This window comes from Ostrea edulis, chromosome 2, assembly GCF_947568905.1.
Source record: "Ostrea edulis chromosome 2, xbOstEdul1.1, whole genome shotgun sequence".
NCBI classification, from domain to species: domain Eukaryota; kingdom Metazoa; phylum Mollusca; class Bivalvia; order Ostreida; family Ostreidae; genus Ostrea; species Ostrea edulis.
In genome coordinates this window covers 72,765,089-72,779,695 of record NC_079165.1, presented here as the reverse complement: position 1 = coordinate 72,779,695, position 14,607 = coordinate 72,765,089, and the positions used below count along the sequence as shown (strand labels likewise).

General features: G+C 36.3%; 1 protein-coding gene across 1 annotated transcript in view; it reads right to left on the bottom strand.

Annotated features, from left to right (window-relative positions):
• Positions 1-14,607, bottom strand: part of LOC125678670 (E3 ubiquitin-protein ligase MYCBP2-like) — a 73,879-nt gene that overhangs the window by 1,270 nt on the left and 58,002 nt on the right. Inside the window, 20 exon segments of the mRNA XM_056153455.1 lie at positions 830-995; positions 1,184-1,291; positions 4,380-4,589; positions 4,680-4,787; positions 4,887-5,075; positions 6,230-6,339; positions 6,452-6,578; positions 8,815-8,943; positions 9,045-9,152; positions 10,003-10,122; positions 10,215-10,302; positions 10,422-10,693; positions 10,875-11,025; positions 11,122-11,222; positions 11,580-11,741; positions 11,828-12,067; positions 12,179-12,244; positions 12,592-12,816; positions 13,263-13,406; positions 13,913-14,053. Of these exon segments, the coding sequence (XP_056009430.1) occupies positions 830-995; positions 1,184-1,291; positions 4,380-4,589; positions 4,680-4,787; positions 4,887-5,075; positions 6,230-6,339; positions 6,452-6,578; positions 8,815-8,943; positions 9,045-9,152; positions 10,003-10,122; positions 10,215-10,302; positions 10,422-10,693; positions 10,875-11,025; positions 11,122-11,222; positions 11,580-11,741; positions 11,828-12,067; positions 12,179-12,244; positions 12,592-12,816; positions 13,263-13,406; positions 13,913-14,053 (2,965 nt within the window).

Genomic DNA, 14,607 nt, shown 5'->3' with positions numbered 1-14,607 from the left:
GAAATGTTCACAAGCTATTTTAACATCCTCCACCCCTCTTAGATCCATTACAACTTTTAGGAAAATAATTGGATCCTCCTGTTCTGACAATATGCACATCTACAAATGGCAATGAAACACTGTACAAAGGTTCAAATCTATCAGATAAGACATATAGGAGGAGAAGTGTTCACAAGCAATTTTACATCCTCCACCCCTCTTAGATCCACTATAACTTTTAGGAAAATAATTGAATCCTCCAGTCATGACAATATGCACATCTACAAATGGCAATGAAGCATTGTACAAAGTTTCAAGTCTATCCAATAAGCCATATAGGAGGACAAGCATTCACATAATTTTGTGACAGACAGACGGACGGACAGAAAGTACCAAAATAATACTCTCCCCATGGAAGAGGGGAGACATAATTAATATACAGTAGAAGTATTTAATTTCGTTGTTTTTGTAGTAAACATGATTTTGTGTGGTTTGTGATCACTTGAAAATTACATATTATGCATATCAAGTATATGTTTACAAGTTAGGATTATTGCAGACAATAGACATTGTTTATACTTGATATAAAAGGAAGTCTACTGTTTTAATTTTACTTATAAGGAATACAATGATGGCAATTATGGACCTGGACAAATACGTCATTTATAAATGGAGGATGAACAACAGAGACATAAATATTCCTTGCATTGAAATAAAAATTTCTGAAATTCTAAGAATTTGTGTTGTATTTTATTTTGTTGTTTTCTCCCACACATGAAAATAGTGAACTTTTATCAGAAACGAAATTCAATACATCTACAGTAGCATGAAGAAAATGATATTGATTTACCAGCTGGGCAGTGAGGAAGTTCAGTCTTGGAGATAGATGTTACTCTCTGGAAATCGTCATGGCAGGCATTACAGAAATGGGTAGTACCAAAACAGAAAAAGACGGCCACCGAACAACAGTAGCGACATTTGTACTCCAGGAAGTCGGTTCCATGTTTAGGACACATCTGAATGACAGAATATATCACTTGCAAAAGGCTCTTACATGTAACTCTAATCATTTTTGAAGGAAAATACAAAACAAGTCTGTTTTTAAATGTAGTTTTTAATCACAGCATATTCAAAAGTAATAGAATTCTGTACTAAAACTGTAGGAATTTAGCTAAGCTTGACAGAAATGTGGTATGATACACACCTGAGCCCTGGAGATATCGGAGCATGCTCCACACACTAATTCACTGGGATCGTAGTCTTCAGCCACTCCAATCTGTTCATCACAACGAGCTTCTCCCCCATAATAGGCCTAAAACGTCATAACAGAGTATTTAATTATACACAACTAGTACAGCCTACTACTATGGATGTTGAGTACCCTCTCAAATCAAGAAAGGACCTTCCCACTTTAGCTGTGACATGCGCCCTCTGATGATTTAGTAAAACATCAAAGTTTGAATTATGCAATTTAAAATGCTCCATGATGTTCATTAATACCTGAACTTAGAGGTTTGACATTTTATTTTACCGAAAAGTTCGTTAACATTAAAGTAGGGGTCTAGTAGCGTGACGTCATGTCCGGATCGAACTCCGGTATTGGTTCACGTACTATTATTATCAAACGTATTTTTACATTTACCTGGATGTTTTTTAATTTAGTAAAATGAATACAATAACACTCAATCACTTATATTTGAGTAGACTATGGCTCCAATCTTCTTTCCATTTTTTGTCATCTAATTCACACATAAAACCAGAGGTACATATTTGTTTAATTGATATACAGGGGTATTACATGTTAAAATTATCTGTAAATTAAAAAACATTCATGATATGCAATAATGCACTTGTGGAATTAAATAAAACAATTCTGCACTTGTTATATATTTGTTATCTTGTTATATATTTGTTATCTTCTATTATGTGAAAATCATCTTCAAAATGGCTATTTTGGCCAAAAAATGTAAATATAAATTGAGATGCTGTGAAAATATTATGCTGAGAAAGGGCAGATTTTTAAAATGTATTTTAACAAGCATTCATATATGAACATAATATGTGAGTTTGAATGAAAAATCACAAGTCAAATTTTTAAAATATTCATATTAGTGGTGTTGCAGTGACGTATTTTTGACTGCCGAGGGCCTGTATTGAGTTCAATTTTGTACCACCATTATTAAAAAACATGAAACTGTGTTAAAATTTCACTTTTAATTATTTAGTTAGACATATTTATTTTCATATCTGAGGAAAAAAATTGCAGCATCATACCTCAAACAAAATTTTATGGACATATTCTAGGACTTCTTCAATGAATTCTGATATTGCCGTTTGACAAATGGGGGTACACGTAATAAAAATACCATAATTTACTCATTATACTGGCAACCCCCCATGTTTTTGTTTTTATCATACCCTCAAATGAACAAGTATTTAAACTCAAATTTTTGAGAAATCACAAGTAGGTCCAGGACTAGGGACCTACCTTATGAGCTATGCCGTCTTTTGAAATTGCATTTTTGTCTGTTTTTGTTAAATCTCTATTTATATTCATCGAATGACCAGTTTTCCAAATCTTTGTTTATAACGAGCACAAGGTTGTCCAGACTTCTCTTTTCTATCATACATGTAAGTCATTTTTGTAATAAAGAAAATTATATCCAAATGGCAAGACTGGACAATCTTGTGCTGGTGATGAAATTCATAACAAGAGGCCCACAGGCATAAGGTTATCGGTTACCTGAATACTAGTGAAAAAGTATCACTACTTCCATGGGCTATGGAATCTAAAAAAAAATTCCTGTTCTGAATATCTAAGCTAAATTCTAATGTTCAGCAACAGTATAAACAAGATATGTTCTTAAAACTTCGCTGCCCTCAAAAGTGCATACACTGATGAAAGGTCTTTAAATAATAGGTGTATTTACATTAAAACATCAAAAGATATGACTAATCCTGGGTTATGAAATTCACCATTTTTTGTACATCCTTTTCTGCTATTCCTAAGTATGCAGTTAGATTTTATACAGTATCAACAAACTTACATATACATACTATATACTAAGTTTGGCCCCACCCTAGGGTCAGAACCCTCACTCTGGAGAAAATCAAATTTACAATTTTGGTAAAAGACCACCTGCTCTATCCATTTAGCACTATGAACCAAGTTTAGCCCTGCCCTGGGGTCAGAACCCTTATCCCGGGGATCATGAAATTTACAATTTTGGTAGAGGTCTTCCTGCTCTACATCAATATGCATTTAGTTTTTCTTCCATGTGTGTGGTTTTGAGAAGATTTTTGAAAATTTGTCAATTTTGGGCAGTTTTTGCCCTGCCCCTAAGGCCCCAGGGGTGCAGGAATCCTGAAATTTACAATTTATGTTCCCCTTGTTCCAAAAATGTTTCATACTAAGTTTGAAAAGAATTGGAATGATAGTTATCAAGAAGTTAAAAATGTCTATTGTTCACACATTTAATAACTGACCATTTTGGCCCCACCCTATACCAAAACCCCTACCCCTGGGATCATCAAATTTACAATTTTGGTAAAGGACTACCTGTTCTTTCTAAATATCTATTTACTTTCAATTTAGTATCAACAGCACTAAAGAAGATGTTATTTAATTAAGTGTTTTATACATTAACACTATATACCAAGTTTGGCTCTGCCCTGCGGTCAGAACCTCTACCCCGGGGAGCATGAGATTAGCAACTTTTGGTAGAGGCATTCCTGCTCTACATCACTATGCATTTAGTTTTTCTTACATGTGTGTGGTTCTTAAGAAGATTTTTGAAAATTGGTCAAATTTGGACAGTTTTTGCCCCACCCCTAAGGTTCAGGGGTGCTGGAGTCCTGAAATTTACAATTTATGTCCCCCTTGTTCCAAAGATGCTTCATGCCAAATATGAAAAGAATTGGACTGGTAAAAGAAGTTAAAAATGTTCAATTGTTAACACGATGCACATCGCACGATGGACGACGACGGACGACAACCAATTGCAATTGGTCACCTGAGTTTACTCAGGTGACCTAAAAATAAATACATTAAAAATATACAAAAACTATACGCTTTCTTTCTACCTCATTTACCTGTACTGACCCCAGGTAGTAATTCTGTAGTTTTCAGGCTAAGGGTGGCCATTTAAAACTTAGTTTTCTACCATGATATTCCATTATCCCAGGGGAAAAGGACAGTACATTTACTGGAGATACATTAGTGTTTAATATTCACCAAAAAGTATAATAGATAAATCTATGTTTTTTTTAAAAGAGGGATAGTAAAAAGGGACCACAAGCTACAGCTGAAGTTGGGAGGTCCTTTGGAATCATGACAAGTTCCTTTACACATTTTCTCTAGCATGGTAAATCTTGATCAATAAACACATTAATGTTGGTACCTTATTGCATTTATAGCAAACATAGTATGCATATCTGTCCATGGCAAATCCTGCTGGGTCCTTGTAAAAGCGGGCCCCGGCAGTGGTAATGGCTTCAGCCTTGTGCAGTCCCTCGTATTCCAGTCTCATCAAAGCTTTCCTCTTAACATCATTAAACAAGTCCCGGATTGGCTTCAGTAGCTCCCTCAACACAAGATGGTCAACTTGGTTCTGTAAAAAAGATAGCCATTTATAATAGCCCATTACACAGCAAAATATCTCCAGTTCATACAGTATATAAAATGTTATCCCCCATCTTACCTTGCAAATTGGACATAGGGAAAATCCAAATGTAATCCTGGGACCCACCCATCTTTTTTCCAGTATATTTCTGGAGCAGTGAAGATGGAAAACATGCTTACATTGCAACTAAAAAGGAAATATAAACATTCACATAAAATACAATCATACTTGAAATTCTTTACAAATCTCGTACCTTTCAGAATCACATCAATGCTTTACACATACCTGAATAGCTGGAGCAGCAGAGAGAGCTTCAGTGAAGCAGATCATGCACATATCATCAGCATCCTGTTTGAGTTTACCATGGTAAGGGGGACAGTTATGCAGACAGGGCAGACATTCCTCCTCATTAGCAATTCCTCCACATTGGTGGCCACAAGCTAGCACTTTCTGACAAGCATTCTGGGCATGTTCCTGATAAAAAAAAAGAGAGACCAAAACCCATTAATTTTGTTTCATCTCTCTGATTGTCAAGTCAAATTGGGCACACATTAATTTTGATGCAGTTTGCTATCATCACTAAATTAAACAAGAGTCCCACTGGCCTTATTGGTCACCTGAGTGTTAGTTAAAGGTATCATTAGCCCAAAGGGTTATGAAATCTATGATAATTTTTACCATATTGACACAGCCCTTGACTTGAAACTGATACCCCTAGGTTGCGAAATGCACAATTTTGGTACATCCCTCTCTGCTTTTCCTAAACATACATTTAGTTTTTAGATAGTACCAGCAAAATTAAAGAAGTCTTACAAATAATAAAGATATCTAATTACTATGACCATTTTGGCCACCACCCTGGCACCTAAACCCTTACCTCCTGGGATCCTGAAATTTACAATTTTGGTAAAAGGTTACCTGCTCCTTCGAAATATCTATTTAGTTTCAATTTACTATCATTAGCATTAAAGATGTCATTTAAATGTGTATAAATCTGGTTATAACCATGTTTGTTTCACGTACTCAGCCATTCATGCATGACAATGTTCTTATCCAGACAAAACTTTCCAATGTCAAATCCAATGTGGATCACAATAATTACCTAACTGAGAACACAGTCTCTCAGCATATCAACTTATCCCTGTATCAAAATTAAGTTGGGGAGGATACTGATATCACTTTATCTCTTTGTAGACTTTTTTGCCAGGAGATTATTCTTAAAATCATTTTTTAAAAACTTTTTTTCTCTATCAAAGTTGAAATAGTTACTCAGTACCATGTATTCTTTTTTGTGTTTAATAGTTTTCATAATCAAGGTCACTATAAAAAAGTCAAGGACATAGGGATTAGCAGCATATAGTGTTTGTCTGAGCCATGGAGTTGTCATGTAAGGACTATATTTACTGCATGTAACAGGATTTTCAATTCTGAACCAATGACTTCATCCTGTAACATAGAACAGTACCTGACACTCCGGATCAGAACAATACCTGACACTCCGGATCAGAACAATACCTGACACTCCGAATCAGAACAATACCTGACACTCCGGATCAGAACAATACCTGACACTCCGGATCAGAACACACATTGCCAATAGCTAACACTTCAGTAACATAGAACAGTACCTGACACTCCGGATCAGAACACACATTGCCAATAGCTAGCACTCCAGTTTTTCCAGTGGTTCCACAGAATCGACATCTACCAGGACCAGAGGTGGCAGCAGTGGACTTTCCTACAAAGGCATCACCAAAATGAAACTATTCCACATTTGTAATAAGCTTAAAGGTGAAATTTAGCATGCTTTCCTGAATTCCTAATGTCATATAGAGAATCTTTAAATATACCTTCTCTGAATTCCACCATGGCCTTGAGAGCTTTGGAATCAGCTAGAGCCATCACCCAGAACAGCTTGGTCCTGCCACAGCCTTCATGAAGGTCCACCTTAATGGCCTCTTCCTCCTCCTTAAACACCTAAAGCAAAGAAAAATTTGATTTATTTGCAAATCTGAAATGTTGTAGCACCATACTGACTTCTCTTATACATGTACCTAGTGATTCCATTTGCATACAACTTTCAAAATACATATTTTTATTGGACTATTTTTAGGCTTAAGACCCCTAATTTTTCCCTTGATGTATAAATGAGTTGTCATAAAGAAATCATAAAAAATGTCAAATTCTTCCCAAATATGCTGATTCAAATTCCGCTATCTATCAGGATATAATGCAGAGAGGATGGTAAATGGATTCAAAAAGTAAACACATTTTGTACAGATATAGTGTGATTTTTGCTAATATGTCAATCTCTGCTAGTCCAGCACTGGGGAACATATTTCTGATTACTATGGCACACATATAGTGGTCCCATTCCAAACAAGGAAGTCAACCTTAATCTATCAAATGTGGAATACATCAAAACAAATCCTGTGTACTTCAGTGTGAGGACTAAAACTTGTCTGCCTGCTCCTTATGCTCTGTATCAGAGAATATCTCAATCCTCTCAGAAATCTAATCCTCACAAAAAGAGGTTATTAGAAAAGACCTGAAAGAATTGAAATATACAATTTTTCCAGAATATGAAGAAAACATAAAGGACATTGGAAGTCAGATAGCCAGATCAGGAATACCGGAAACTCACAAGAGCAGCAACAAAACATGGGAAGAAGTGGCACCAAAACAAATTCTGAAATTCATGAAAGGAAAAACCAACAACTGTTAATTCTGAGGAAATTTTTGAATGAAATCAAACAGATACAATCCCTGATTGAAGAAACACTGCTATTACTGATTTAACATGAGGAATCGGATGAAATGTCTGTGATATTGGAATAGAGCTCCAAAACAAAGAATTCAAGAAATTTCCTCCTACAATCTAAATGCCCCTGCCAAAATTTACTCTGAAAACAACAGTCTTAGAAATTATTTGGATCTCTGATACCTTTATGTACAACTACAGAAGAAAATGGCATCTCAGTGACTTTACAAAACACAACCTGAGAGCTGATGGATGAACCACAAGAAACAGCAGTCTTCATGTCTGTTCTGTTCTACTCAAATGATGCATGTAGGGTTTTAGAGATCATGCTTTGCAGAATGCTCAAAATATTGATTGAATACTTGAACATAATTAAAAAGCTAGACAGGGAAGACTTCAAATCTCATATAGTGCTTTGTGAGGATCAGTAACATCACTATAACCTAGCTGAAGTGCTGCAGTTGATCTGACACATTTCAGGGTTCGAAATTAACTTTTTCAAGCACTAGTCCGTAGGGACAAGTCATTATTGATGTTCACTCGTCCGCAAAGCATTTCACTAGTCCGTCCAGTATGAAAGGTGAAGATAATGAACAGTGATCAATCTCATAACTCTTATAAGCAATACAAAACAGGGTTCAAAATTAACTTTTTCAAGCACTAGTCCGTAGGGACAAGTCATTATTGATGTTCACTCGTCCGCAAAGCATTTCACTAGTCTGTCCAGTATGAAAGGTGAAGATAACGAACAGTGATCAATCTCATAACTCTTATAAGCAATACAAAACAGGGTTCAAAATTAACTTTTTCAAGCACTAGTCCGTACGGACTAGTCACTGTTGATGTTCACTATAGTCCAGAAAACATTTGTGCATGTTCGAAGAACGGCGGTCTCGAATGCACTCCATGTGTTTGGAAGCTCAGGATGTCATAGTCACACAAACACTTAACCATGCAGGTAATTAATCGACCATAAGTTCAAACATCTAAGAGACTCGGACAAATCTTGCTAAAAATCTTTACCATATTCAAGATTGATATCCAGATTTTCACTAGTCCGTACGGACTAGTGCTATAGAGAGTTCACTAGTCCGACACGTTTTTTACTAGTCTCGGACTTACGGACATGAGTTAATTTCGAACCCTGCATTTGATTTTAAATGTTCTCTATGATTGATTGATTAAAGCCCTTGTTTTTAAAATATTGTTATGGTTATATGAAAACAACAGTGACTGTCTAAATGATTTCTGAACAAGCCTCATAACTTATAAAATGATGATCTTCTACATGTGTGTTGAAAGTTTCATCTGGCGTTGGAGATATTTTGTGCACATGAAACTGATAACAATATTTAAGACACAGTAAACCATAGAGGCACATTACAACAAAGCATTTTATCACATATACAGACTCTGAAGGTGTGCTATAACCGAGTTTATTAATACAGGTACCTGTCTCTGGTGTGACCGTTTGTTCCTGGGCAGATGGAGAAATCGGTCACAGTCCGCACACAAATTCCCACACTCATTACACAGAATGATGGCTTGGGTCTCCCCATCATCATGATTATCACAAGTAGGCTGCAAGAATACAAAAATGGTTTTCTGTCATGTAATTCAGGTTAATTGTACGAGGAGAAATCTTATACTCTAATAATCTATGAATGACCAGAAATTCCTACCCTTGGTTGTCCATGTTGTCCATTAGGACTGCTAATCCACTGACCAGAGGTCAGCCTCTCTACATGATCCTTGTCCAGGACACAGAGTGAAGCTAGACACAACCACAGCTACAAAATTAAAAACAGTCAACCTAAAAACAGTCCACCTGTATTACACAGGCAATATTTCTCATAAAGTACTGTCAATTTTTCGTCTCTAAAACCTATTTCTAGAGAACATAATGTATCCCCTTCATGGCATGCATAATGCAAACTGTTACATAAACCGTTGTGAATGTGTTCAGGTATGCGGTATCATTTTCTGAGTTCACTGAGTTCAGATTTATCTGGTACTGTAGAAGTCTTCAGACAGACTTGAGTTCTGAGTTAATCTTCTGAGACTTGAGTTTTGAATTAATCTTCAGATAGACATAAAGGGACTGGTTCACATTAATTTTTATGAAATATTTTTCACATTTTGATGTTAAAAATAAAAAATATAACTCATTTAATGTTGACAACCAAAATTTGGACCTTCTGAATGCAAGGATAAGAGCAATATTTCAGCTATAATTCTGTTTTATGTAAACAAAGACTCAAGTCTTTTTATGTAAACAAACAAACCAGTGAAACATTACTTTTGTACTTTAAAACATCTTCATTTTGCACAATCACAAATTTTAACTTTTAAATGATGCATTTTACCTAAAGTATACTTGAGATGTGATGTATATAATAAACTTGGATCAATATACATTCATTTTGAAAACTTCGTAAACAATAACACACCTCAATCTTTGTTTTCAAAATAAATAATAAACTCTCTATAATGAGCTTCTGTCATGATAAATAACCTTAACTTTTTTTTAATAAAACCTTCTTAACATATTAGACTGTAGATTTTGATCATTTAAAGTGAAAAACAAAATTTGGGGGGAAATCGTGAGTCAGACCCTTTAAGTTCAGAGCTAAGACTTACTGTGGGAGTCTTCAGACAGACTTGAGGATCTCTGTACATGTCTCCAAGCTTGGTGAGGTTTAATATGGACTCTGCAATGGCTGCCTTGGTGACAGGTGCCCATGTCTCAGACAGCTGGCCCTGTTGCCAAAATGAAGTATTTTTTTGTTACAGTGATTTGATTAGAGGATTCAATGTTCCAATTAATGAATTTTAAATTTTACATAACTTACTGATGCCATGTCTTGAATGAGTGTGATAACATTGTTTGAAAGGCTTTCATTGATTTTTCCCCTCAGCCACCAGCGGGATTTAGAGGCCCTATAATATTAAAAGTATGGTACAATGTGTGCAAACCTTTAATGTACAAGGTACTGTGCATGTCATTTTTTCATCATACAGTATTTTTGCAAGTTGATGAATAATTTCTGATGACTAACTTAGATCCTAGGCAGTCCTCAAGTTTGACTGCTGCCATTGCTTTTTGTGGTCCACTAATCTTAATTTTGGTCTGCACTGTGAGAGCCTTGCTGATACATGCTAATAAAACATCTAGAAGACCTGGTTGTTCTGGGTCAAAGGCAGCATTCTCATCACGACTAGCTAGACTGACAATGCTGTATTCCACAGGAGGTAAGAATGGTACAGACAAGATGTTGGACAGGGTCTGTGGTTTCACATCTTGTAGGACTCTGCGGAGAACTGAGATCACCTGTAACAAAGGTAAGACTTACAACATACCCATTCAGATACCACATGCATGTTCCGAGAGACAATAGCTCCTGAATACTAGCATATACATACATATACATTTAATTAAAGCAAAAAATGAAATTATGAGTAATTCCTGTAAAACTATCTACAGATCAAAGAAGGAATCTGTTTTAAATTACCTGTCTCTGAACTCTAGGAGTCCCTGTGTGAAGAAGGCTGAACAGATCCTGCAGGAGCGGGTACTGCTGAGCTAAATAAGCCCTCCCAACACTGGAACCACTGAGTGCCAATACCATAGATAACAGCTCAAAACAATACACATCCTGGTCACTGAAACAACATGGGGGAATTTAAAAATAAGCCATGTCTACATGAATGCAGCATCTGCAGCAAAAGTAAAGGGAAATCAACAGAACAAAGTCTCACCTGGTTTGCGGAATATAATTAGGGTTTTTCAAGCTCGCCTCCCATTCCTCTTTAATCTTAGTCGATTCTTTCCTGATGCCTTGTACAATATGAGAACAAACCTGAAATAAAATATGGCAAGTACAATGCTTTTATAAGAATCCAGGGCATCAACAGCCATTTAAATTACAGATGCACAATACAGAGTATTGCATGTGTACTAGATGGTATAGTCATATAATCATATTCAAAATTCAGCATAATCAGAAATGATTGCAGTATCTGGCATAATCATGAATTAATAGAAAATTTCACATTTTAGTGCAAACACTTATTAGTAAACATTTCAGTGACAGTGTTACTAGAATGAGGTATTGACTCACAAACAATTTTTTCACAAGTCCATTCAATGAAAAAAGAATACAATGTGCTTGCAATAAAATATTATGTACGAAAAAAGAAACATCTTGACAACATACCTGTCTTTGAAGGTGGGACAGCTTGCTGCGACTGAACAGAATTCCGACCATGTGCTCCTTCAGGTCATGATCTCCATCCAGGCTGTCACCGCCTGCTGCATCCACGAGTTTAAACTTCCCAGCACCACCACTGCCATCCAAAGTTATCAGCTTGCCAAATACCTGACAAAGCAAATCACCTCATGAACATTGTTTAAGTACTTGCATGATATCTCGCATTACAAGCTTTTCAAGAATCAGTCACTAACTTGTGAGGTAAGCATTCTGAAGACCCTGAGTGTCTCTGATTCACAGTTCTCTTGCTGCATGTCCACTGCTGACTTTTTGACAGGGAGGCACGTGTCTTGTCCCTCCATCTCCCCGAGGATTTTGATCTGCCTGACCCTTAGACTGTGGTCTGGTCCCTTCATTTCCAACTGAATGACACGAACGTGAGGGAGGGAAAACTGACAGGACACCCAGCCCACATACCGGGATTCAACGTCAACCTACAATTCCAAGTTTATTCAAATTCATACATGATTAATATGATTTACTCAAGTAGAACCTGCTTAAATCATAAATGAATGAGTTATCAGAGTTAGCCGTTCGAAACTGACCTGATGAAACTTTTTCAAGTCATCTGGTGATGGTCCAACAGAGAAGCTCACACTTCCGACTTTGCTCTATAATGGTGATATAAAAACATGAAAATACACTCAGTATGTGTGCTTATATTTATGTATTTAAGATTTGGCAGTCAGAGCTGATGCACTATATCTGGCGTAATCATTTTTAGTGCTTCTTCTATGTATGATGGATAAATAGAAAATTTCAAATATTAACGGAACTACAAATTATCATTCATGCTTCACAAATAAAGCCGCTAAAATTTAAATCCTGCAAAAATAAAAACAAGTACAGTATTCTTTCGACATCAGCTGATCTTACACTGAGACAAGACAAGATTGTTAATATGTACACTGCTTTCAGTTCACAACATGTTTAAATTCAATTATAATCCTCAACTAACCCCCAGATCACGTGCGTTATCAATGTGTACATAGATAATCCTGGCAGAAGCCTTGATGTGGCATTTGATGGTGATGAATTTGGATCTGTTTCTGTCCTCGTCCCCACTCTCCCAGAATGTCTCAGTTGAATTGTCTGTTAGACTGGCTATCATTGCCTGCCGACTTGACACAGATATGTCTGATGACGGGGTTAGATCTTTCAGCTGATAGATCTTGACAGATGACTGCAATAACAAATCAACGAATTCTTCACTTCTAAAGTAAACGCATTTAAATCTAAAGTCATTATTTCTATCATTGTATTTGTGTAGAAACCTCAAAAGTTTTGAAACAGAAACCTGCATATTTTATTATAGATGAAATCCATAATTATGATAAAGAAAATCATTACATTATACACTATAAATCACTCAAATTTTGTGACACTTTCATCCACACTCTTTTTATTTTTTACTCTGAAATTTGATCCTATGTACATTTGTAAGGCCTTCTTTCGACTTCAAGGTAACTGTGAATTGGTGTGAAAATAAAGTACTCTTTAATAAAGAATTATTAACATCATTCTAGCAGAATTTTCCTCTTTCCATTCAGACAAACAAGGAGTGTGACTGAACACTGAAATCCGTCATGGCACGAGTCCACCAGATAAACACGCTGAGTCGGTTCTCACCTGAGCAGCCTCCGTTCCGTTCTCCTCACGCTCCTCCTCTGACTTACTGAGGATGCGACTGATGTTACTGAACACATGACACTCGTGTAGGAACTGATGGTCCGATGGTTGGAACTTCAGACACCAGCATCGAACTGCCATTTGCTAAATGATAAATCATCGGTATCATACTGATTACAGGTACTAAATGTTTGGATCATTTTCTTTCACAGCTTGATCATAGTGGGTGTACTTCAAAGATACAACCTATTACACTAAGATTCTTATTTTTTTTTCAATTTTTCTCTCAAACGACCTTGGTAAGCAACATTTGTGTAACCTTTGATTATTTAAAGCATCGTTGTTCTAAGATATACTGCAGCTCGGACAATAAATTCATACTTTTCTTCCAGTGACATAACCATGTTGTCCACAAGAATTTATTCTAGATGATACCCACTCTAACTTAAGAATTTTGAAGACACCAATAAAGGAGTTCTATTTCTACTTCTTTTGAGACTAGAAGTATTTGTCTCTCTAAAAAGGTAATTAACTGTTTTGCCTGTTATAGAATGTACAAATATATTTTTAGTCTTCTATCACCTTTGCTTTAAGGGGCAGACAAATATCTGTATTGTATGTATATGTAATTGCTTATTCATTGGATTTACTTGTAATGCTGAACCCCAGGGAAGGAACATCATGGCATCTGCTATCGTCTGCAGTAATGTGTGGAACACTTCTGGGAGTGGGTCCACAGCACTACCAGCAATGGTGATGTCTGACAGAGGGTGGTCACACAAGGGAACATCCTATAATCAACACACAAAGAAATTAACAATGGTGATGTCTGACAGAGGGTGGTCACACAAGGGAACATCCTATAATCAACACACAAAGAAATTAACAACCACGACAAAGATGTTCTCACAGGTTTACTCACTGGTAAGATGTCTGAATTTTACTTTAGTACATACATTTTATTTTGATTGAAATCAGCAAAGTTTGAGAAAAGCCCTGATTGCTGAACTTCAGTTCAAAAAGTCATAGAAAATATGAAAAACAAAATATTATTTAGGGAATTGTCATAGATTATACATCAGTTACACCCCTCTGTGTACATCAGTTACACCCCTCTGTGTACATCAGTTACACACCTCTGTGTACATCAGTTACACCCCTCTGTGTACCTCATGTACATCAGTTACACCCCTCTGTGTACCTAGTATATATCAGTTACACCCCTCTGTGTACATCAGTTACATCCCTCTGTGTACCTCATGTACATCAGTTACACCCCTCTGTGTACATCAGTTACACCCCCTCTGTGTACCTAGTATATATCAGTTACACCCCTCTGTGTACA